Source organism: Lissotriton vulgaris, chromosome 2_1, assembly GCF_964263255.1.
Source record: "Lissotriton vulgaris chromosome 2_1, aLisVul1.2, whole genome shotgun sequence".
NCBI classification, from domain to species: Eukaryota; Metazoa; Chordata; class Amphibia; order Caudata; family Salamandridae; genus Lissotriton; species Lissotriton vulgaris.
This window is the reverse complement of record NC_141687.1, coordinates 932,705,413-932,728,881: the sequence shown is the minus strand read 5'-3', so window position 1 is coordinate 932,728,881 and position 23,469 is coordinate 932,705,413. Positions and strand designations below refer to the sequence as shown.

The 23,469-nt window shown below is 43.9% G+C and overlaps 1 protein-coding gene across 1 annotated transcript in view; it reads right to left on the bottom strand.

Moving 5' to 3' along the window:
- GRIK3 (glutamate ionotropic receptor kainate type subunit 3) overlaps window positions 1-23,469 on the bottom strand; it is a 653,994-nt gene that overhangs the window by 535,106 nt on the left and 95,419 nt on the right. The window contains exon 6 of the mRNA XM_086954197.1: window positions 19,413-19,586. Coding sequence (XP_086810323.1) covers window positions 19,413-19,586 — 174 coding nt within the window. The remainder of the gene's footprint in view (window positions 1-19,412; window positions 19,587-23,469) is intronic.

Here is a 23,469-nt window from a genome sequence, read left to right as displayed (position 1 = left end):
CAATCGTGGAATAAGTAAGGCTACATGGACAAAATGAAGTGTTATTGCACTCATTAAATTAGGGCTGTCGGGCAAATACATATTTAGAACCACAAAGCACCTTTACATCACTTTGACAGAAAACACCTGCCCATAAGGGTATACTGTGAGAATATAGAGTTTCATATACTGTGCTACTAAAATAAATGTTGTAACCAGAATGTTGACTACCAAAATATTGTGAGAATAAGTATGTGTATATAAGTATAGATTTACTATACTTCACTTCACATATATGTACCTTGAAAAAGTGTGTGTGTGTGTTTGCACATGTGTGCGTGTGTACGTTGTGAGCGTGTACATGTGTGTGTGTTTGTGACACAGATATAAAGTTAAGAACAGTAAAGCTATATTTAGTATTTATACCTAACTTCACATCATTTTGGTAGGTGATATTCTGTCTGTGACTATAAGGACTTATTTAAAAAAAACAATGAACACTGGCACAGTGATATTTACTTTAGAAGGGCATGTAAACTCTAGAAAAACAATGACATAATAAAAATCTTGACAGTTGTAATATAGAAAAATATTTCATTTTTTATTATTATTTTTTTTGTTTCTTTAGGTAGAAAAATATATATACTTTACATATAGAAATCTAGAATAGATGAAAGAATACACACTCCCAATAATGTAGTGCAAATTAGAACCACATGTATATATATATTCAAGTATAGCCTAGAAAAACACCACTTCAACAAGAATTCAATACAATAAACCCGGTTATTCACTGTTACCACTTACAATATTGATAATTCAATGTAATTGATAATATATAGTCTAACATTGTATTATATGCATAATGTTATGTTTTATCATTATGCAACTTCACATATGATCAGAAGCAAACATGCAGACACTGGTGGTACATGTTGAAAGACTGTGACTATAAGGACTCGACTGCCAGAAGTTGCTTTTTAGATCCAGGGTTATTGCTTCACAAAAGCCTCAGCAGAGAGCAAATTCCAGCTATAAATATGTTCTATATCTTGTACTTTGTTTTCTTCAATGCAGTGTTTGAATTTTAAAGTTGTTTTCTCCATCTTCAGACACCAAGGACCATTAAAACCCAGCAGGACGGCCGTAATGAGGCTCGGCTGAACACTCGCTGCCTCGCTCGCGTCTCTCACATCAAGGCTGCACTTCGCCTCCAGCGCTGTGAATCACTAGATTCAATAACTCTCCAGACACAAATATCTTCTTTATATTTGCAGCATATAAAAAACATCTCAGCCTAAACTGGACAGCCTCGACTACTGGAATGGGAGGACGGGGACATGGACTCAAGTGTGGTGTGGTAATGATGTAGTAAAACAGCAGTAGCCAGTCCAAGTTTGGTTCAGAGCCAGGTGACATGCCCTATTCATACAGTTAGGGCCAAAATTTTATTTTAGCCAGTTTATTTGTAGAATGTAGCAATAATACTCAGCCTCACTATGTGACACAGATGTCACAGCTCTTTATGTTTCTTTTAATTCTTCCAGTAGTTTAGGTCTTACTTCCATTTTGTTTAAGTATAATATTTCTTTACTAACTATATGCATTCTCAATTAAAAATTGGGATTTGCCATAGATTTTCAAGAATACCTGCTATACAAAACTTTCACCCAGCTTGAAAAGATATTTTCACATTAAGTCTAACTGGAGGAAGTTTAAATGCAGAAAATGCAGATTTACATACTTGGGTATCAATTTGCAGGGGAATATGCAATGGAAAGCGCATATTGTTTCCGCGGTTTTAAAGTTCCACCAGCTGTCAGGGGCTATAGCTTTGAAGCATAAATCTCCAATGACAAAACCTATCCAACCTGTTATGGAGATTTACAGCATGAAAGTTCTTGGTGCATGTCTTTATGGAGCAGAACTATGGGGGTTCGCCAACATCAGTGGGTTGACGGTTGCAGAGAATAAATTTCTACGTAAGCTGATTGGAGTTCCGCAGAGTACCCCATCGATCCCTCTCCTTTATGATCTTGGGAGGAAAAAAATCGAGGACCAGGCAAGGCTGCTCCCACTACTATTTTGGAGGCGCATAAAGACCACGCCTGAACTGGCCCACTATGCTGCTGCACTCATGGACATAGTCAACTCTGATCGGTTCCATAAAATCACGTGGCTAAAAGAAATCAGGAACTTACTTAATAAGCTGCATCTTGACCACCTATGGACAGTTACTGATCCTGCAGCTTTTCCCTCCAAGGATTTGTTAAAGAAAATGTACTGGGACATGATACACAGCTTGGTTTTGTCATCTAACCAGCCTTCGGTGCTAACAACCCAGTATTTGGAACACAAATTAGTCCCAACCTGTGAACATTATTGGGACTTGATTTCAAAACCATTGGACAGAAAGCTGTACTTTCAGTTTAGGGTGGGCTGTTTACCGCTTAATGCATTTACTTTAAAATGGTCCCCTGATAACGTCAACACCTGTGTTTACTGTAAGGACCTTGTCGAGGATATACCTCATTTCCTGTTCGCTTGCCCCCTTTATGCGGCTCCAAGGCAAAGATGGTTAAAACCCGTATGTAGAAATCTAGGGACTAGACTACATCAAGAAGCGCTTAGAATCTTAAGAACAAATTGCTCGGCCTGTCTCGCCATTGCACTAGCCAAATATTTGGGCTGGGCATGGATTATACGCACCCGCACTTTATCTCAATGAATTGTGTTCAATATCAGTAAAATGTTTTTAGATGATATTTTATTCACTTTTGCATCAGCTCTCTATTTCTTAAGAGGTTGTATGTTTTAAAATTGCTTCCGACAGCATTTTATGTTTAATGTGTATTTTAATTGTTGTCAATTAGATTTAGTATTTATTATGTATAGAGTGGGGAGAAAATGCTTTTATGACAATGCTGTCGAATAAAGCTTTGAAACTTGTTTCTTTTAATTCTTCCAGTAGTTTAGGTCTTACTTCCATTTTGTTTAAGTATAATATTTCTTTACTAACTATATACATTCTCAATTAACCCTTTCCATGCTCATGACGAGCTCAGCTCGTCATGATGCACGGTTGAGCTGTGCTGATGACGAGCTGAGCTCGTCATGATTAGTAGGAATGACGAAAAGTCAGCATAGGAGGGGAAAACACCTAGCAGCCAAGGTGTTAAAAATTGGGATTTGCCATAGATTTTCAAGAATACCTGCTATTCAAAACTTTCACCCAGCTTGAAAAGATATTTTCACATTAAGTCTAACTGGAGGAAGTTTAAATGCAGAAAATGCAGATTTCTCCATAGGGCTGCTCACAAAACATATATCTGTTACTGTTCTACTTTTAAACAAATTCAGGGCCCTGCTACAAGGCAGGCAGAGCAGTATACTCAGGGAACACCACGCCACCTGGCCACAAAAGGTTCATTGTTAGTGAACCCAAAATTACCAGTCGCAGTAATTGTCTGATTTTACTGGGTGAGAATTCACAACCTGTATATTTGCATGAGTGCTTCGGCAGGGATGTCAGCACAAGCCAAACTCCTGCCATGGCATGGGGAAAATCCAGTGCTCCACCTCAGCAGCCCCTAAGCCAGCCCTGCCTAAACACCCTCCCTATCTCCAAGCCCCGTTGATTTCCGCACTGGAACCTTCCTCTCACGATCTATCTATCTGTCTGTCTGTCTGTCTGTCTGTCTGTCTGTCTGTCTATCTATCTATCTATCTATCTATCTATCTATCTATCTATCTATCTATCTATCTATCTATCTATCTATCTATCTATCTATCTATCTATCCCACTCTCTGGCTCTCTCTCTCTCTCTCTACGGCCCTGTTATTCATCTACCCACAGGGATGCATATTTATGTGATAACGTTTCAACTGCCATAAGTTATAATCAAGTCACTGTACTTTGAGGAGACTCTCATATCATTTTACGCTTGTAGGAAGTATTTAATTGAATATATTACATTATCATATCCTTTGGCATCATTATTTAGAGACTATGGGCCTGCAGTTTACAGCACACGCCACAGTACTAAAAATGGATATTACACATATCCCTGCACTACGTGGCAGGTACCATGTGGTGCCTGCCACATGGTACAGGGCAAACCTTAAACTGAGGGCCAGGGGAGAAGGGGGCCCGCTATGTGCCCCCATGTCCCTTTTCCGCAAGCCTTTTCATGGCGGTTAAACTGCCATGAAACGGCCAGCGGGGAGAGACATCATAATCCACACGGCAGTGCCTGTCAGGCACAGCCACCTTTGTAGGGATCAATGTTCCCGCTGACGGTCCGACGGGCTCCTTGAGCCATTCGGATCAGTGGGGGTCGGTCTCTCCGACACCCACCCATCTGCCCTCCATCCTAATGTGGTGGCGGGAATCTACATTACGATGGCGGTGGGACCGCCACCGACGGACTGGCAGTGGCAGTCTCACCATCATTGTAAACAGGCCATTTTTTTAGAGTTTGGCAGTCATGGTGCTCCATCACAAATGTGACAAAGTACCCTGTCCACCAAACTCTCGACCGCCAACCTTCCATCTGTGGTTTCCATTGGCTCCATCAACAGAAGGCTTGTTCCTACATCCTGACAGAGTGCTGGAAGTCTGAGTAAGGGCATTAAACTGCCTGACCTATTCAGGGCTGATAGTCTGAAGTCCCTTTTTTCTGTTCGCTCTTCCAGGGAAAAACTGGTAGTGAAGAACATAAAAATTAAAATCCTGGAAAGAACTCCTTGCTTGTGAAGATCATTAGTTATTTGTTTTTCATAACACACACTTTGACAGTTGGCTGTCAAAACTGGGCAATCCACCAAACTTTTAGTACCTTCAGAAAAACCTCAGTGACGGCAGTCCTCTAAAAATGCAGGGATTACCCCTAGCCCCATGGTTCCCAAACTGTGCGCTGCGACTCCCAGATTCGCCTTTACGAGTAGCCAGGGGTGCCGCGCACAATGTGGGAAACAGCTTGTGCCGAGCTAGCTTGTAATCATGTGAGAATGTTATAGCAATTTTAAAAAATGTGCAATTTTATTTATTTATTTATTTTGAAATTTTTATAGAGAGCGAACAAGATCCTGACGGATATCAGAGCGCTATACAACCATTAAAAGTTACTTATACATGAAATATAAACATAACCACACATATGTACACAACATATTGTAAAAGCTGCATAGTAAGATGTATCATCCAAATGTCTTGTGGTTGAGTGCGCGTGTGCATCTCGTCACAGGTTTTCAGAAGACCATATTCATGTGAATTTGGCCATGAGGATGGATTTTACTTCCTTTTTAAAAGAGGTAGTGGATGGGTTAAGTCTGGTTTCTGGGGGTAAGGCATTCCATATTCTGGGAGCCATCCCAGAGAAGCATCTTTTATAAGCTTTTTTCTTATGGAATTTTTGTGGTTTCAGTAGTAATTTTTCAGCATTTCTTGAGGATCTGGATCCACCCTAGATCGTCAATTTCTGTGCCAGATAGCTTGGTGTCTTGTGATGCATGGCTCTGTGCGTCATGCACGCAATTTTCAGTTGAATTCTAGCCTCCAGGGTAGCCAGTTTAGGGATTGTAGGTCCGGGGAGATGTGGGAACTGCGTTTAGACCCAGTTATGAGTCTTGCTGCGGCGTTGATCGATGCCCTTAGTGGTGCAGTTGATGCTTTGGGTAGGCCACAAAGAGAGACACATCCGTATTCCACTCTAGGAATAACCAGAGCCTGTACTGCTTGCTAGAAGTCATTGTGTGGTAGGAAGGGTTTCAGTTTCCTCAGTGTATTTATCTGGAAGTTTGCTCCCTTTGTGGCACTGCTGATATGTGTTTGCATGTTGAGGTTACTGTCTAAGGTCATACCTAATGACTTAGCTGAGTCCACGATGGTGGGTTGAACGTTGAATGCCGTAATATGTTTGATCCATTCTTGCATTTTGGGGATTTGGGCTGGATGAGCTATTAGTAAGAATTCAGTCTTTAGGGTGTTCAATTTAAGATGATTTTCAGCCAGCCAGGTTTGGGTATTCCTAAGCGCTGTATCAAGTCGATATCCTCCAGGGTGTGGATCTTGAGGTATAGTTGTGTGTCGTCTGCATACATGTGATATTGCACGTTAGAGGTTTGTAGAATTTCGGTGAGAGGTTCCAAGAAGACATTAAACAATGTTGGGGATAATGCGGATCCTTGTGGGACTCCCAAAGTTACTGGGACGGGCTTGGACAGGGTGTTGTTGACTTTGAATTGTTGGGTCCGATTTTGGAGAAATTAAGTGAACCAGCTTAGCACTGTCCCAGATATGCCCATTCTGTGTTTCAGGAGGTCTAGCAGGTTCTCATGCTTAACCGTATCAAAGGCAGAGGAGAGGTCAAGTAGGATGAGTAAACATGATCTGTTTTGATCAAGTATTTGCAGCGCATCGTCAATAATGTGTGTCATGGCTGATTCCGTACTATGGAAACCTGATTGGTGATTGTTGAGAAGGTTAAAGTGATCAATATGATTCGTTAGCTGAAGATGCACACATTTTTCCAGCAACTTGGCTAAGGTAGGGATATTGGAGATGGGGCGGTAGTTGTTTAGGTCTGCGGGGTCTGCCGTGGGTTTCTTTAGAATGGGTGAAACCTGGCCTACTTTGAGGGAATCTGGGATGCACCCCTGGTGAAGTGAACTGTTAATGATCTTGGACCAAAGAGGTAGCAGCAGTGGAGTAAGGTCTTTGACTGCGTTTGCCGGAAGTGGGTCAGAGAAGTGGTTAGCGGGGTTCAATGCACAGAGTATATTGCCTATGGCATCTTCAGAAAAGGAGGTAAATGATGACCAGTCTGCATTATTTTTTGTGTTGGACTTTGATGGGTTTTGGCATGATGCGATTCGGGGAGACGGAGGGGTTTGTGCATTCGTTCTCGTGGATAAGGTTAGATCCTTAAGGAGGTCGTTCCTGATGGTATCAGTCTACACAGTGAAGAAGGTGGAGAATTCTTCACAATTTGGCTGCGGGCATTCTATACTTCGTGGACGATGAGTTGCCTCCTTGGATTGGGTTTTGATCAGTTCAAAGAGTTTTTGGGGACAATTTCTTGCCTGGTCAAGTTGTAGGCTGAAAAAGTTGGCTTTGGTGCGCTTGATCTTTTGGTAATATGCGTTTCTCTTTGTTCTGAGAATCTTGAGGTGGTTGGCGGAAGGTATCGACCTCCAGGCACGTTCTGAAGTTCTGAGTGAGCGCCTGTCCTCGTTGAGAATACCGTTGCACCAAGGTTTTGAATCTTTCGTAGAGACTCTTTTTAGTTGTAGAGGTGCTACCTTGTTTATTATTGATGTCATGGTAGCGAGGTACTGATCGGTGAGATCATGTACTTTGGCAGATCCTGCGGGGGGCAACAGTAAGTTGTGACATGAGGGAGGCAAGGTGTAAAGGTTGAGTTTTTTCAGGTCTCTTTTCCACACCTTTAGTCTTGTGGATTGAGCTGAGATCAGTTTCACCTTTCAGTAATGGAGAAGTTGATGATGTGATGGTCTGACCAGTCGCAAGGTTGGATTGATTCTAGCTGAATGGAGTCTGTTTTAGAGATTATTAAGTCCAGGATCGAACCTTTGTCGTGTGTTGGGATGTTGCAGAATTGCGTTAGGTCTAGGTCATCTAGGAAATTCTTAAGACTGTTCACCGCTGTATCGTTTAGATCATACAATGGAGATTGAAGTCTCCGAGGAAAATGTGGGTATTTTGTCGTCCAGTGTTTGAGGATACCATGTCCATGAGGTCCTCAGTGAAGTTGGGGTTCTCGCCTGGTGGGTGATAGATGATGTGCAGAGAGCAGACAGGATTGCCCTTGCTAGTGACGTCAAGGCACATGTATTCGCAAGACTGAAATGATGGGGAAATGGCTCTGTTTATTGAGATATTGTTACGATGAATGCAGGCAATGCCTCCCCCCGACTTGTCAGCTCTGTCTTGGTCTAGTCTGATGATGTTGTAACTGGGTGGTACTAAAATGTCAATGATTGGTGCAGAGGATTCCTTCAACCAGGTTTCAGTTAGCATTATCAGGTCTGGTTCATGTGTGAGGATCAGATCAGCTATGTCCGCTGCATGTCTAACGGCAGATCTGCAGTTTAGGAGAATACATTTGAGTTTGGGCGTGCTGATGGTTGAGGAGGGTTCCTGAGTGTTAGGGATTCTTCTAAGGTTGCTGTTTGTGACCCCTCTAGAGTTAGGTTTAATGGTCCTATGAGGATTGGGGGGAATAGTGGGGATCAACAATGATGCAGGTGTGGGTGTCTTCATGTGGGTGGGTTCATAAGTGCTCAACAGGGAGAGTAATTCACTTTCTGAAAGCGGAATGGTGCTTCTAATTGGTCGGGATGAGTTATTGTAGGAGGGGACTGAGGACCAAATGGGGCAATGGAGAGTCATATTAGTTGTGGGTTGGTTCCTGGGCCAGCCAGTTCTGGGGTGTCTTATAGCTCTAGTTCCCCATGGTTGTCTCGCAAAATGATCATTGAGTGCTTGGAGTTCTTCTTTGATTTGATTCAAAGAGAGCATGATCTTATCAAATTTGGATTTTTGTGCATGCTGGTGTGTGGTATGTAGCTGTGTTATGGGTGTGGCTATGGACACATGCGTTGATATATGGCCTGGTGTACGGTTGGTTGTATGTGTGAGTGTGGATGAGAGGGGTGCTGTGGGTGGGACTGTGTGTGTTGGGTGGGCTGTGGGGGTGCCTACGGAAGGTGAATGGGTCTGTGTTATGGGTGAAGATGTAGGTGCTGGGAGCTGGCCAGGAATGTGGTTTGAGACCACTGTGTGGGGGGAAGGTAGGGGTGCTGCGGGTGTGAGTGTGTGTAATAGGTGGGCTGTAGGGAGGATGGCTGGGATGAGGGTGTGGCTAAAAATGTGGATGACGGCGAGTGGGCTGTGGGAGTGGACGGCTGGGATGTGGGTTTAGGAAGTAAGCTAGGGTCCAAGGTGATGATGGAGGGCCACGTGTTTTCTCTGTCCACTGAGTGGGGTGTCGTAATTTGGTCTACCATCTGAAGTAAGGGTGGTGGACTAGCGTTAGGGGGGTGGTTAGTACGGGTGACGGTGTTTGGCCAGGTTGCGGAAGCGTGAATGTAAGTGAGGGGCGAGATGGTGTTAACCAAAAGGGGATCTTTTGTAGTGGTTAAGGAGTGTTCGGTGGTTACTGGTGGTGCGTAGGTAACTTCAGTTGTGTTGGATTGAGGGTTTGGTGTGATAGAATGACGTATGTTAGCATAGGGGGAAGTCCGGGGAGTGTCAAATAGGTCATATGCAGGTAAAGGACGGTCTGGCACGTCGTTGTTGTCGGTAAGGAGAGGACGTGGGAAATTTTGAGTAATGGCGGAGGGGGTGGCCTGAGTGGTCGTTTGGGGTTTAGACACTTGCTCTTTGATAATTGGGAAGATGTTATCTAAGAGGCTTAGGTTACAATCTGTAGATTGCATAAGGATGGTTCCATTGTTGTAGATGGTGATGGTTGCAGTCACTTGGAAAAGTTGGGAGGGGGCGATATAAATCAATAGGCCATGGGGGATTTTCCTGGTGGGGGAGAGTGTAAATAGGGTTAGAAATGCTTTTCTCCATTGTGCTCTCCGTTTCATATGGAAGATGATGTCATTGGTTGTGTGTCTATTATGTATTCAGAAATAGGGATCAGCTGTGGGTGTTTCTGAGTGAAGTTTTATGAGATTGTGCTTGAAGCGTTTGGCTGCCTTTTTAGAGAGTTTGGGGTAAGTGATGGTGTAGGTGTGCGTGCCTGTGAGCTCCATAATAAGCCCAAAGTAGTTGGTGAGGCGTTGTATGTGTGTTTCTGTTTGTAGTCCATGTTAAACTGTGTGGGGTCGGGCTTGGGGAGGTGGTGGCATGTGTAAGGAGGTGGTGAGTGGGTATGAGGGAAGGTGATAGCTGTGGTAGTGGCTAGATACTAAATTGGGTGAAGGTGAGGTATCAGGCGGTGGATGGATATGAGGGGGGTGTCAGCTGTGGTAGTGGCTTAACGAGTAATGGGATTTGAGGTGTGTTGGTGTGTTGGTGAAAAGAGAGTTAACCGGCCTACAGGACGAAAGAAAGTGAGTGAAAAGGATCAGCAGGGCGAGAGATAGCGTGGTATGGTAGCAGTGAGCAGAGAGATAGTGTAAAGAATGATACGTTCTATTGGTCAAAAGTAGGTTAAAATAGTACGTAGGACTTCTGACCTGTGTTAGCTGGGTAGTAAGCTCGGGTGACGTAGGGTGCGTTTTATATCCTTGAGGTAGCGCTTTTCCAATATGGCCGCCTCATTTGTACAGAGTCTCCTAGAGAGCAATACAGTCCTATTTCTTTTAGCATGGATTGAAGACTGGTGGTTGTAGTCTTGCTTTTATTTCTATGCACTTGTCCTACTTCAGGTGCTTGTTTGGTCCACCTGCGATGGTATTGATCTAAGAGAAAATTGACCCATGGTGGGGGATGTGCCTCTCACCTTCGTTGTTGGAGTGACCATCCATTTTGCACCTAAAACAACTAGGTCATCCATTTTAATGTGCCATAGCACACTAGAAAATGAAAAAGTATGCTCATTGTGTCCACTATGTTGCTACTTCAGCAAAGCTTGTTCAGTGCCATTTGATTTGAATGCTGGCAGGCTAGTGAACCTTCCCGTGATATTCAAGGGCGATGTGTCTGTGCTGCTCCTGTTCATTGTTGTTGTCCCACCGATAACGTGGGGAGGGGCATTTTGTCTGTTTTAAAAGTGCGCTTTCCGCGCTGTCCTGCATGTGGCCAAGGGGGCGGGGCCAAACAGCAGCTTCCTCGGAGCCTCGCCCGGTCTTGTTTTGCATCCTGGATCAGCCCGCCAATGCTCCCAATAGTCTCGGTCCGGCTCAGCTTTTCTCTCGTGTCAGCACATTAGGGGACCGTAATAACCCATAATAAAAAAAATGTAATGCTACATATCGCGTTTATTTCAAAAGAAAATATCTATATATGAGAAACTGTATTAATTGTATGTCAAGTTTCGTGACTCGAAATTGTATTGCTACCACCTCTGCTTCCCTGTGAACATGTATTTTGGTTTGTGCCATCCACCCCACCAGCACCCACGAATGCACCGTGAATTAAGTTATGTTTGTGTATGCACTTTTGTGCGTACAAATATTGGTGTGTGTACATACTTGTGTATATGCGCCTCTGTGTTTTTGCACGTGTGCCTGTGGAGGTTTCTTCATGTGTATTCCTGTGTGTCTGTCTCCGCTTTTGCGTGCATGCGTGTCAGTGTGTCTGAGTGAGTGAGCCTGGGCGTGTCAGCTCATCCATCTGCATGTCTCTGCATATGTGTCTACGTGTTGTTGAGCATCAGTGTGAGAGTGTGGATTGTGTGTGAGTGTGTGTCCGCCTGCTTGGCAATATATGTGCGTGCAGGGGGGGGGGGCACATTGCACGAGGGCAGTTGTGACACCGTCGTGCCCCGAGAGGAGTGTACTATCTGGGATATATTCAAGTCATTAAAAAGATATTTAAAGTCCGCCGTGTGGAAGCGCAACTTGCCGTTGGTGTTGGGGGAGCGGGGTTTGAACATTAACTGCAGCCCGGCACGGAGAGGCTTGTGGGGGAGGAGGCGACGGAGGGCAGGCACCGAGGGCACGAGAGCAAGATTCACACAAACAGAAGGTGCTTCCTTCCTTCACATGGACTTTTCCAGGCGCTGGAAGGAGCCAAGTTGTAACTGCATTAATCTCAGGAAGATTTGGGATGGTTTGGGGAACTAGAGGGTTGACTCGGCCATTCATTCTTAATGTGTTGACATTATGATAAATAAACTGGTTTCCCTATATCACATGGCCTGGTCCCCTTATGAGAAGGGCCTGGTCGCCATGTCATATATGCTGGCCTGGTAGCTCTATTCACCGGGTCACCGGGTCTAGTCCGCTTATGTCATGGTATTGTAACCCTAAACGCAAGGTCAGAGAAACTGTCTTACACAGAAACTTATGCACTGCACACAAGCCTGGTCCCTGTTACCCTTTAGTCGGCCCACTCACTTCTAAAGTTAACACCAACTTATAACAATGTACAGGACGGCGAGGGGCAGAAAGACGAGGCTGGCAAGAGATGGATCGGCTGGCCCAGCGGGTAGAAGGTGGCGAATGGGAAGAGGCACTCTTCCCTCCCTCTCTCCCACTCTAGTCTGTATTTGTTAACGTCTGCATTATATTTTTTCCTCATTGTATCTGCATTTATCCGTATTTAGTGTTTTCTGAGACAATGAACCTGGAATTAGTATTTTTCCACTTTTCTTTCACCGAAAAAGGTACACTTGAAATTGGATGGCTGGTGGGTTTTACAGATGCTACAAGAGGCCATATATAATGCATCACTCATAGTTAAAATATAGATATATGACATTAGAATGTTGGTACAAGCACACATGCAACTGTTTAAAGCTTCATTGAGAAAAAAATTCCCTTTTTCAATTCCTCTCGTCTCCTCGTTTGTTTGCACAGCTATTGGCATTGTGATGGGCAGCGCAAAACATCCGAATGCCTCGTTTCTGTGTTTGTTTTCATATGTCACAATAAATGTAGACAGAGAAATTGTGTTCTCTCTGAATTTTCCGTTAAAGGGCGGTACTGTACTTCGAAGTGAATGACAGAATCACAGCCGCCTTGTCAATTTTGCAACAGATTATTGAATTTGCAGCAATTGCAGGGGTCAATTTTGGCCGGTGGTTGAAGGTGGGGCACACGGGCACACGTTTTTAGGTTTCGCCTCGCCGAAGATGCGCTCTGCGCATCTTTTCGGCGCAGGCGAAATCCTGTTGAGAACTGTAAGGTGGCTTTGTTCGGCCCTCGTCCTTGATTGGCTGGCTCCGTAAACGGAGCCTTGCCATTGGACGAGGGGCCTGTCCGTCAATGCCGGACCAGACACGGGGGCGTTCCCGACATTCTTTGGCTTTTGCCGACGTCACGGGACGCCGGGAACGCCCCCGTGTCTGGTCCGGCATTGCCGGCACTTCTGCGAGGCTCCCGAGCGAAGGAGGAGCCCCGGGGAAAGAGCATGTCCCGCCTCGGCCTCGGAACGAAGTCCAGGTGAGTGCTTTGTTTGCTGGGACAAGGGGAGGCTCCCTCCCGCTACCCGTGTGTCCGTTCCCGCCCCCGCACCCCCCCCCCGCCCCCTCTCCGTTGGATCTTGTTTGTGGGTAGGACGAACTAAAATATGGCACGTTTGAATGCATTTGGATCGTTTCCTATCCACCACAGTTTTACCGCGACAGCCATGCCTGCCCCGCCTCCATGACCTTGACATACAACTCCATAGCAAGTTCTCTGTGCACGCTGGTTTGAGTGACTTTTCCTTCAATTTTCCAAGAAAAAGACTCTTGCCAAAGTGCAGCTCAGAAGAGCCATCATGCTGCGAGGGACCTTTCTTCCATGTTCGGGTCAAGTCGTAAGAACTTCACGTTCAGAACACTGTGGCAGCAGGCACCCTCCCGCCTGATGAGTTTAGTTGTCCGCTCAATACATGTATACATCTCTGAGATTTAGCCAGGAACTCAGGAGTTCCTTTATGCAGTGGAATATTTCAGTTAGATGGTAGGATTCTAGTAAACATATTATTTATTGGATGCGTTTTTTGCCTCCGCGTTCTCGGAACTGATCCCTGCAGTTGGCAGTCTGCTGTGTTCTGTGGTCTTAAGGCACCCTGCAGCCTCCTGGGTTCACTTCCAAGTACACGGTCCATGAAAGCTTTAAGAAATGCCTTTGTACCTAGTTTTACGCAAACTTTTTTTTTAGATTATTAAAAATTATTTTCTCCTAAGAAAATATGCAATCTGTTAAGTTTTTTCTTTAAGAATGGGGCAGGAATGCAAATAGCTGTATTTGTACTAACGCGTATGACCAGTTACAGATATCTATATAGAATGGAGGGGGTTAGGAACTGGGTGCAGTACATTTGACTGCTGTCCTGTGAACTTCTTAACTTAGAGCACCTTTCGCTGCTGGCCACTAAGGGACTTTTTGACACGCATGCTACAATCTAAAAGAGATTGACTTTTTTTGCCGTCTTTAGTGTGGATAAAGTACGTTTTTATAAGTCCTGTCTGCTCATGTATTAATGATTGTTGGAACATCCCTTCATTGAAACCAGTTTGAGGATAAAAGAAGGATTTATCCTACAAGACCCAAGAAGGAGAGTCTGCAATTCAGTGTTTAGTGAGCAATAGCAAATCTGTATCAAGTGGATGAGCTGTCTGTTGATTGTTGTTTGCATCACGCTAAGACAACTCTTCTACAGAACACTCATCTAGTGAAGAACGCACCTCAACAACGGAAATGCATCATAGCCAGTTTGTTTATATTTAATTCCTGATAAATGTTATTGTATGCTATTTTTGAGCCCATAATGTAGCATGGGAGGCAGCAAAGTACTTTACAGGTGTAGTGGTAGCCTTAGAGCAGAATGGATTAACATGTTATGACCGTGAGGAGCTACAAGGTAGGACAGGTATTGTGGGGAGATGCAGGTAAGGTAGTAAGGCTATAGCTTGTTTGTAAGTTTTACAGTGTTGACGTCTCTTTGGGTTGATTGTTGTTTTCTTTAGGCTGCAGCTGATGTTCCCTGTGATGTGCCTTGGACATAAATATTTTCAGGTCTTCTAAATTTCAGGAAAAATCGGGCCCTTCTGAATGTGATGAGCAGTCCGTTACAGAGCCTGTGGGTTACAGCTTGGAAAGTCTGCGCAAAGTATCCATCTTTGTGACAGTGGGCAAAGGCACTTTATTTGTGTCATGGCTGAGCAACTTGTGGCAGGCAATCTGTCAAGTTACCCATATGTCTGCGTAGAATCGCAGTTTTAGGTCTGGCATAACAGCACTGCTTTTACCTGACATATTGTTACCGGTTCTTTAAAATATGTAGTGTGGATTTTGGATCTGCCAACAGTAGTATATCTCACTTACTTTCTGCCAGGTTGTTTGGTGTATCATTCTAGTTCTTATGTAGTGATTAGATTGCAATCCAAAAGGAACTAATTTTGACCTCCAAAGATCTCAGAATCATAATAAACTAATTACGTCAAAGATTAATTTGATACAGGCTTTTGTTTTGTATTTTTTCCACAGCATAAAGCTTTTTAGGTTTCGCTGGGGGGCGGAGCTGTCAGGCTCCTCCTCCAGCGAAATCTGTAGTTTCTAGTATGGGTGACTTGAAGACGCCTCTCTGCTTCATTGGCTAGCTCCATAAATGGAGGCTAGCCATTGGAACAGAGAGGCGTCCGGGTACGCTTTTAAATGGCATTGGTCAACCAGACCGTCTTTCAGCTGAGCTGCCTGTGAGCATGAGAAGCAGAGGTCATTCATTTGAACCGTGGTGTACTACATGCAGTGAGAATGCTGCAACTCTCTCCCTAATTGGTCTTCAAATGAAACTAAAGTGCCCGCGGTAGCTCGGATCTCAACGTGCAGGGTCTCGTTAAAAAATGCAGCACTGAGCTCCCAGTGACGCTTGTCCACGCAACCATTTGTAATTTAGCATTTACACATTCCACATATACCCCACGCCCAAAGACGAATGCACCGATGCATTTATTTCAAAGAGTCTCAAAAGCGTTTATTCTAATTGACCAATTAAAATCATAGACAGGTATTAAATTTGTTCCGTTTTAAAAATCGCTCAAAGAACACTAAGCAAGTATTTGGCTGTGCACTTTGCACCAGTGTTCACAGATAAAAAATATGTACAGAATAAAATTTACGGTATATCAACATAGAAAAGAAACACGTTTTTTACAAGACTGTTAAAGATGTTTAAATACACAGCTCTGTTTTTATAATTACAGTATTTACATCGAGCACCCTGCGCATAGCACACGGTACTGTGTAGTAAATACACAGTTGCTAGTAAACCACAGTATACTTCCCCAGTGAAGAAGTATAGCTGTTACATCGCCCTATAGCACACGTGGCATCGTATGTCTGCCCTGATTTTAAGTCTACATTATTTGCTCGCTGGATATTTTGAGTCTATAAATGCGATATTAAAAGTGAAATTACAAGTCCCAGAATGCATCATTCAGTTGTCTAAAAAAAACGAGACCCAAGCAGCAGAAAGTATCACAAACGTCACACAGGGGCCAACAGGCGCCTATGGAAAAGTTAGTACTTCTTCAGCACTTTTTATCCTGCACCATGGAGAAGAAGAATGCGCAGAGCGAGCCCCACGACTCCCCGCAGTACTCCTCCGCGACCTTTTTCTGGTCGACGCTCTCGTCTTCCACGCATTCTTTGCTGCTCGTCTCAGCGTCCTGCTTCACCTCAGCAGTCGCGTTAGAAGGGCGGGAGGGCTTTTTACCGGGGTGAATTACTTTCTCCTTCCCAGTGGCAGCTTCTATAAGGCTGGAGCTGGAGAAGCTGAGGAGCGCCTCCTTGGGCCCCTTTTTGCACTCCTTTGACTTTAAGACCGCCTTGGGGTCTTGACACAGGTTCTTCTGTTTCTTCAAAGCGCACGCGATCTGCTTCCAGTAGTTCTTCTGGTTGGCTGCATACTGAGGGCACGAGGAAGGGCTCCCGGCGAACACATACCAGAAGCTCTCCCCTCGCTTGAGTCTCATGTGTGTGTGTGTGTGGCTATGGGTGTGTGTGGCTCTGGTGTGTGTGGCTATGGGTGTGTGTGTGTGTGTGTGTGTGTGTAGCTCTGGGTGTGTGTGTGGCTCTGAGTGTGTGTGTGGCTCTGGGTATGTGTGTTTGCGTTGCTCTAGGTGTACGTGTGGCTCTGGGTGTGTATGTGTGTGAAGCAGTGGGTGTGTGTATGTGTGTGGCTCTGGGTGTGTATGTGTGTGTGGCTCTGGGTGTGTATGTGTGTGTGGCTCTGGTGTGTGTGTGGCTCTGAGTGTGTGTGTGGCTCTGAGTGTGTGTGTGGCTCTGAGTGTGTGTGTGGCTCTGAGTGTGTATGGCTCTAGGTGTGTGTTTGTGGCTGGCTCGGGGTATGTGTATGAGTGGCTCTGGGTATGTGTGTGTGACTCAGGTTGTATGTGTGGCTCTAGGTATGTGTGTGTGTGTTTTTGTGGCTCTAGATGTGTGTGTCTGTGTGGCTCTGAGTGAGTGTGTGTGTGTGTGGCTCTAGTGTGTGTCTGTGGCTATGGGTGTGTGTGGCTCTGGTGTGTGTGTGTGTGGCTATGGGTGTGTGTGTGTATAGCTCTGGGGGTATGTGTGGGTCTTAGTATGTGTGTGGCTGTCTCTGGGTGTGTGTGTGTGTGTCTCTAGGTGTGTGTGTGTGTGGCTCTTAGTGTGTGTGTGTGTAGCTAGCTCTGGGTGTGTGTGTGTGGCTGGCTCTGAGTGTGTGTGTGTGTGGCTCTGAGTGTGTGTGCGGCTCTAGGTGTAAGTGTGTAGCTCTGAGTATGTGTGTTTGTATGGCTCTGGGTGTATGTGTGTGTGTGGCTCTGGGTGTGTGTGTGTGTGTGGCTCTCGGTGTGTATATGTGTGTGGCTCTGGGTGTGTGTGTGTGGCTCTGAGTGTATGTGTGTGTGTGGCTCTGGGTGAGTGTGTGAGTCTTAGTGTGTGTGTGTGTGGCTGGCTATGGGTGTGTATGTGTGGCTAGCTCTGAGTGTGTGTATGTGGCTCTAAGTGTATGTGTGGCTCTAGATGTCTGTGTGGCTCTGGGTGTGTGTGTTTGTGTATCTCTAGGTGTGTGTAGCTCTGGGTCTATGTGTGACTTTGAGTGTGTGTATGGCTCTCGGGGTGTGTGTTTGTGTGGCTCTGGATGTGTGTCTGTATGTGTGTGGCTCTGGGTGTGTGTATGTGGCTCTAGGTGTGTGTGTGTGGGGGGGGCTCTGGGTGTGTATGTGTGTGTGTGTTTCTCTGGGTGTCTGTGTATGTGTGGCCGCATTGTGTGTGTGTGTGGCTCTAGGTGTGTGTGTGGTAGTAATTGCTGTCTGCTAAACTCGTCCGTAGGATACAATAAGTCTCACATTTGAGAGAAATTAAGCAAATGGCAATGTAAATAACAATGCCATTTACTTCTCTATTTCTTAAACCAACACATAAATACAAACTTTGTCATTTACAATGCCAATAGCTCAAACTTTTCCAAAGGCGAAACCATTGCATTGTAAATGCTTGTTAGGGACTGGTGCCTGTTTTTCCTCAACAAACTTTTATACGGGGCAAGAAACAGAGAGAAACCGCAAAAGGGAGAAGAAAGAGACGTATGGAAAAGCCATAGCAAAGGGAGAAAGTAGGGATGAAAAAGAACCTGTGGTTGTCAGCTAAAGGGGGGAGCCACGGCCAACTGCCAATTAGGTGAAGGGAGCCACAGGTCGAAAAAGTTTGAGAACCACTGCCCTAGCCCAATAGCAATCTCAAAATATGGTAGTCATCTGTCAGTCAGAGTGGCAGACGCAATGTCCTCCGTCACCCTGATGAACAAAGTATATACCATCAAACATAAAGCAGGCCCTGGTCACTTTCCTCCGTTTATGCAAGAGAACCGCGGACTGGAAGATTTATAGAACACACCGTTATTCAGCAGTATTTCCCGGTGCGAAGCTATCATCATGAATGAGAAAGGTATATAGAAGGTAAAATAGATGAACAGTCAGGTTTTGAATCATTGTGCACATTTAGGTAAAATGAGTGTGGAATATTAGGCAATATATAGTAAGTCATGTTTTACATTTTATTTAGTTTATTGTATGTGAAATTTAAAACCAGATAAGAGGTTTGATATAGATTTCTGCACTCCTTTAACTGAATTACTGCGGTGCATGAAATAAACAGACAACCACAAATATATCTCAATATTAGCTAATGACTGCTTATTTTGTTTCCAAATTATCTTTATAAAAACATTTACTTCAGAACAAAAAATATTTTCATGCATTTTAACTACATCATAATTTTGAGAATAAATATATGTACACTTCCAAATATGATCCCCCAACTACAGCCGATTCTCCGCAATCCTAAGAATCTTTCTATTATTTCTGTAAAAAATACAGAATATCAATGCCAGACTAATAAGTGACCAAAAAATCAGCTGTCGTTTGAACACTGAAAGCAGAAGCTAGCTTTTAGATTCCTTTCTTTTTTACGTCTCTTAAAAAATCTCATCCTAATTTTATCACAAATTGAAATTGAACATGTAGGCAGTGGCAGACCAAGCAGATAAATGCGGTGGGGCAGGGTGGTGCAAGTGACAAAAGATGTAATAGGGAAAATAAAATCAATAAAACCACTTACCTTGTGCTGCCAGTGCAAGGTAAGTGGTTTTATTTATTTATTATTTTATTTTCCCTATTTCATCATTTGTCACTTACAAGCCCCCACCCACGCCCCACAGCACTTAACTTGCATGAGCCGCAACTGCATATAGGATAGCATTTGCTAAATATCTGTGACCATACAAAACTATGGGTGATGACATCTTAAAGCAATCATCATACCGTCATTACTCCATCGAGCAGACCAGTCTCAGGCTTGGGCACAGCTTGAAGGCGTTCCATTGACCACTTTTCAGAGATCATGCCCACATAAGGATTCTCAACATTCAGAATGCGGAACCCAGTCAAGTTGACTCCAGAATATCGATATGGTTCCAGGTCCAATGCGTACAAATCCTTTGAAAAGAAAGAAACCAAGTAAAACATTTGGTGGCCCAGTTTTTTATTAGGTTGTGTTTCACAGTTGCTTGTCTTTTTCCCTCAATTCCACGGATATCACTTCAAAACTTCGACTTTACCTAAATATAATCAATCCCAGGACTGAACAGAAAGGGATCTATTAAAGAACAATACAAACAGATTAGAAACCGCATACACGCATGTACGCCCTTAACATTATTGTGACAGCCACAGGATGTTTAGAAGTAAGTCTTTAATGCACATACAAAGGGGACTCCCTGCAGCAAATCAGAGTTCCTGAGGTAGGGAAAGAAAACTACAAAAGCATAAAACGTCTGGCAACTAATACCGTTGCATCGAATCAACAGATATCTGTAATAAAAGGGCTCTAAACCAAGTGGATATAGAAGAATATCAAGATATATTTTATTAGGAATAAGTAAATCAACATGGACAACATCACATACACATAAATACGAATAAAACATTTATCGTGAATCATTAAAATCTTCACTTTCACTCACCTCACTTACTACACTCATCCACAACCTCTCCAATCTGTCATACATACCAATATAGTGAAGACTCTTTATCATTTAAGTTTCAATTCATTACATATCTTATTTTTTTTTTTTTAGATCAGAATGCCTTAAGCACCAAATGAATAAAAATGACAAAATACTTTTTTGGATTCCTGAACTTGATTTCAAAGCAATGTTAGAGCATCACACAGCACTTGAAGTTGCCTAATGTCCAGTTGCTTGACTTCTGGATTCTCTACTTGTGTTTTTGCAAACCTGCGTTCCTCAGGAGAACCACACTTATTCACAACAAATGCCTGGTTAATTCTCACAGGAATATATGCATATGTATACCGGTGCTGCAAGACTAAGAAAAGAATGTGGTATGGAAATCCTTGATTTGCAATCTGAGTATGCCCCAGTTATCTTTCCGCGGTGTTGAATGCGTCCAGCTCGATCGGCAGGAATCGGATCTTAAGAGTGACCTAAAACTGTGCCTTGATCACTATTTGGATAGTAGGGTTACCGAGAAGTCCTTCCTGCGAGTAGTCAATTGACTCTGTACAGGATCTCAGTCCTCTGGTGGCCTCGAGTCCTCGGCTCGACTGGCGTTATCTAGCTTGGGTTAATGATAATGTGTGCGGAGTCCAATGTGTCCCCAAAGAAGTCTGAGAAAGTAGTTCTTTGTGATTGAAAACATACTTTTAGAAAGTTAATTCACTCACCGGACTATTGAATGCCAAGCTAACCCCATAAAAAAAATTAATGAATATTTGTATTTGTTTTTTGCATTTCCCGACCCGTAGGCACTTCACTAATTCAAAATTAGCTACAGAGGCTTCCTTTTCATCCTCTTCTGTGATGTGGATCATGTGGATGCACATTTTAGGCCCAGGCAATTCCAGGAGGTTTTCCCAAATTAGCTTGGGGTATTGCCTGTGCAAATGAGCGAACAGATTTTTACTTGCTACAGCACCTCATTGAAGGCACAGGACAGGGTCAAGCTTTGGTCAAGACATGCTTGGGCTAGTGCAACAACTAAATTGACTCCCTGCAAAAAAAACTCATCAGGAGACTAAAAAGGATACTGACAACTAGGCAGCCAGATTATGTGTAAACCACCCAAGAAGTAACAAATCAAACCCACCTAAACAGAACTAGACTGGCTCCCAGTGGATGCTGCGACCAAATCTAAGGCCCTCTGCATAGAGCACAAAGATTTAGGGACAAAGGCCTAGAGTGTCTGTCGAAATTAAGGGCGTAACATTAGCCCCTGTGGTGCAGGCGGCCGCGAGATCCAGGGGGCCCCCTCCGGCACTGTGAAATGGTGAGCCCAAGAGCACCAGACAGGGTCAGGAGCCTAGGGGACCCCTCCATACACTTGGCAGGGGGGCCCCTCAAGTTTAATTACGCCACTGGTCGAAACTAGCACATGACTACATACCCACTAGAACTTTCAAGTGACCTCCACCTCCAGCGCCCCTCATGTTGCATATTTTTTTCTTGTAATGATCTTAATTGCTCTGAAGGAACTAAGGGTCTAATTGCGCAGACAGGCCCTCTATATGTCTTACCATAAAATGTTCTTATACACCCGACGATTTGCTGGGATAGGTTGCGATGATAGTCTTGGACGTCTGCTGTCTTGGTCATGAAAAGAGTCCAGGCCACTTCACATACATCAAGAGCAGATATTCCCATGGTCAAGTTTTCGACCCATTTTTAGATTAGTTCTCTATCTTTATAGACTAACCAGTATCTCTTAGAGGGATAATCAGCTAGGCACTATGAAATAGTGTAACTGAATACCTCAGATCATCTTGAAATGAGAATTGTTTTAATTGACTCTCCCTCCACCAAATCATCAAACCCAGTAACTCTCTTCGTGTCATCCAGATCGTTGGATTAGCAGCTCAGATGGCTATTTCTCCTTCGTGTGATTAAGAAAATGTTTCTTTGACTATGCAGTTAAAAATGTATTCACTTTTTCACTATCCCTCGCACTGGTTCGTGCTTGGTGTCTTAGGCTTTTAAAAAAGCAAACACTGCCTTACTTATCAGCGTTTTTGGTGAAGCTAAAAGTAAGGTCAAGTCCTCTTTCCCTGTCCCTTACCTGTTACAGATGCTGTCACTCCCCGTGGACTATCTGATACTAGTGTTGGCAGCCTCGAGCCGTGCTCCCACCTTCAACAGGGCCGCTGGTCAGTATAATCTACCGGATGATGCTTATTGTGTTTTTGTATGTCATGCAGGGAGCACAGACTTGTTAGTTCACAGCTGTACTGATTCAAGTCTTAAAGGCAGGTAAGTGATGTGTTTCGGGTTTCGCAGAGGACCGAGAGCTGTCGCAGTTTGTTCATTGCTGCTCTGAGGACATCTCTATAACGCTGGTGTGTCAGACTTCAACCCTGTGGGCTTTGCAAAGATTCCCCATCATTAACATTCCAGACCTTTTCCTGAGCTGTGACATCACTGCTGACGCCACAGTGCCACTCATTATTAGCAGGGGTCGAGGTATTGACTTCATCTTAACTAAGCAGTGAGTTATCGCTGAACGTCACTGTCTCCTGGGCAACCAAGTGTTCTGTGCTCGTCATCTTTTTGTACATTAATCACAGCTGAGGGCGAGCATGGCGTCCTTATTTTAAGGGTGAGTGATGTATCCCTTTAACTACCGCTTGCCATTGGAATGCCAAGCGATGTTACGTTCTGTCGACTTAGTGCACGCGTCTGATTAATGTTGTTAGCGATACAACAGTGAATCTGTGTCCGACATCGCTCTGACTGATACTTTTTGTCAGGACACAGGGGGCTTGGGGCCATATGTATCAAGGAACCAATTTGCGATTCTGTAATAGCGATTTTTAAGAAATCGCTATTTCAGAATCGCAAAATGGTATGTATCAAGAAAAACGAATTTTTTAGCGATTTCTTGATATTCCTTCATTGTGAATTCGCAAATTGCAAATTCGCAATTAAGGTATACTTTCCCATTCATTTCTATGGGCCAGGAGGCTCATAGGAAATGTATGGGAATTTTTTCTCAATTTGCGAATTCGCAATTTGCTAGTCGCAAATTGAGAATAATTTCAAGGGCCAGGGGTGTCCAAAGGACACCCTGTTGCACCCTTGAAATAAGCATAGGTGCACATGTGGTGCACAGGCATGTATGTGCGTCACATGGCACTTTGAAAAATGCAAAAATGTTCATTTTTCAAGGAATTCGCAACTTACCACCAACTAGAAATTGGTGGTAATTTGCGATTCCTTAAGGCCATTTAGCAAATTTTTTTGCCTTCTTACATTGCAATTAAGGAATCGCAAAATTTGCTATTCCTTAAATGCAATCGCAAAATAAG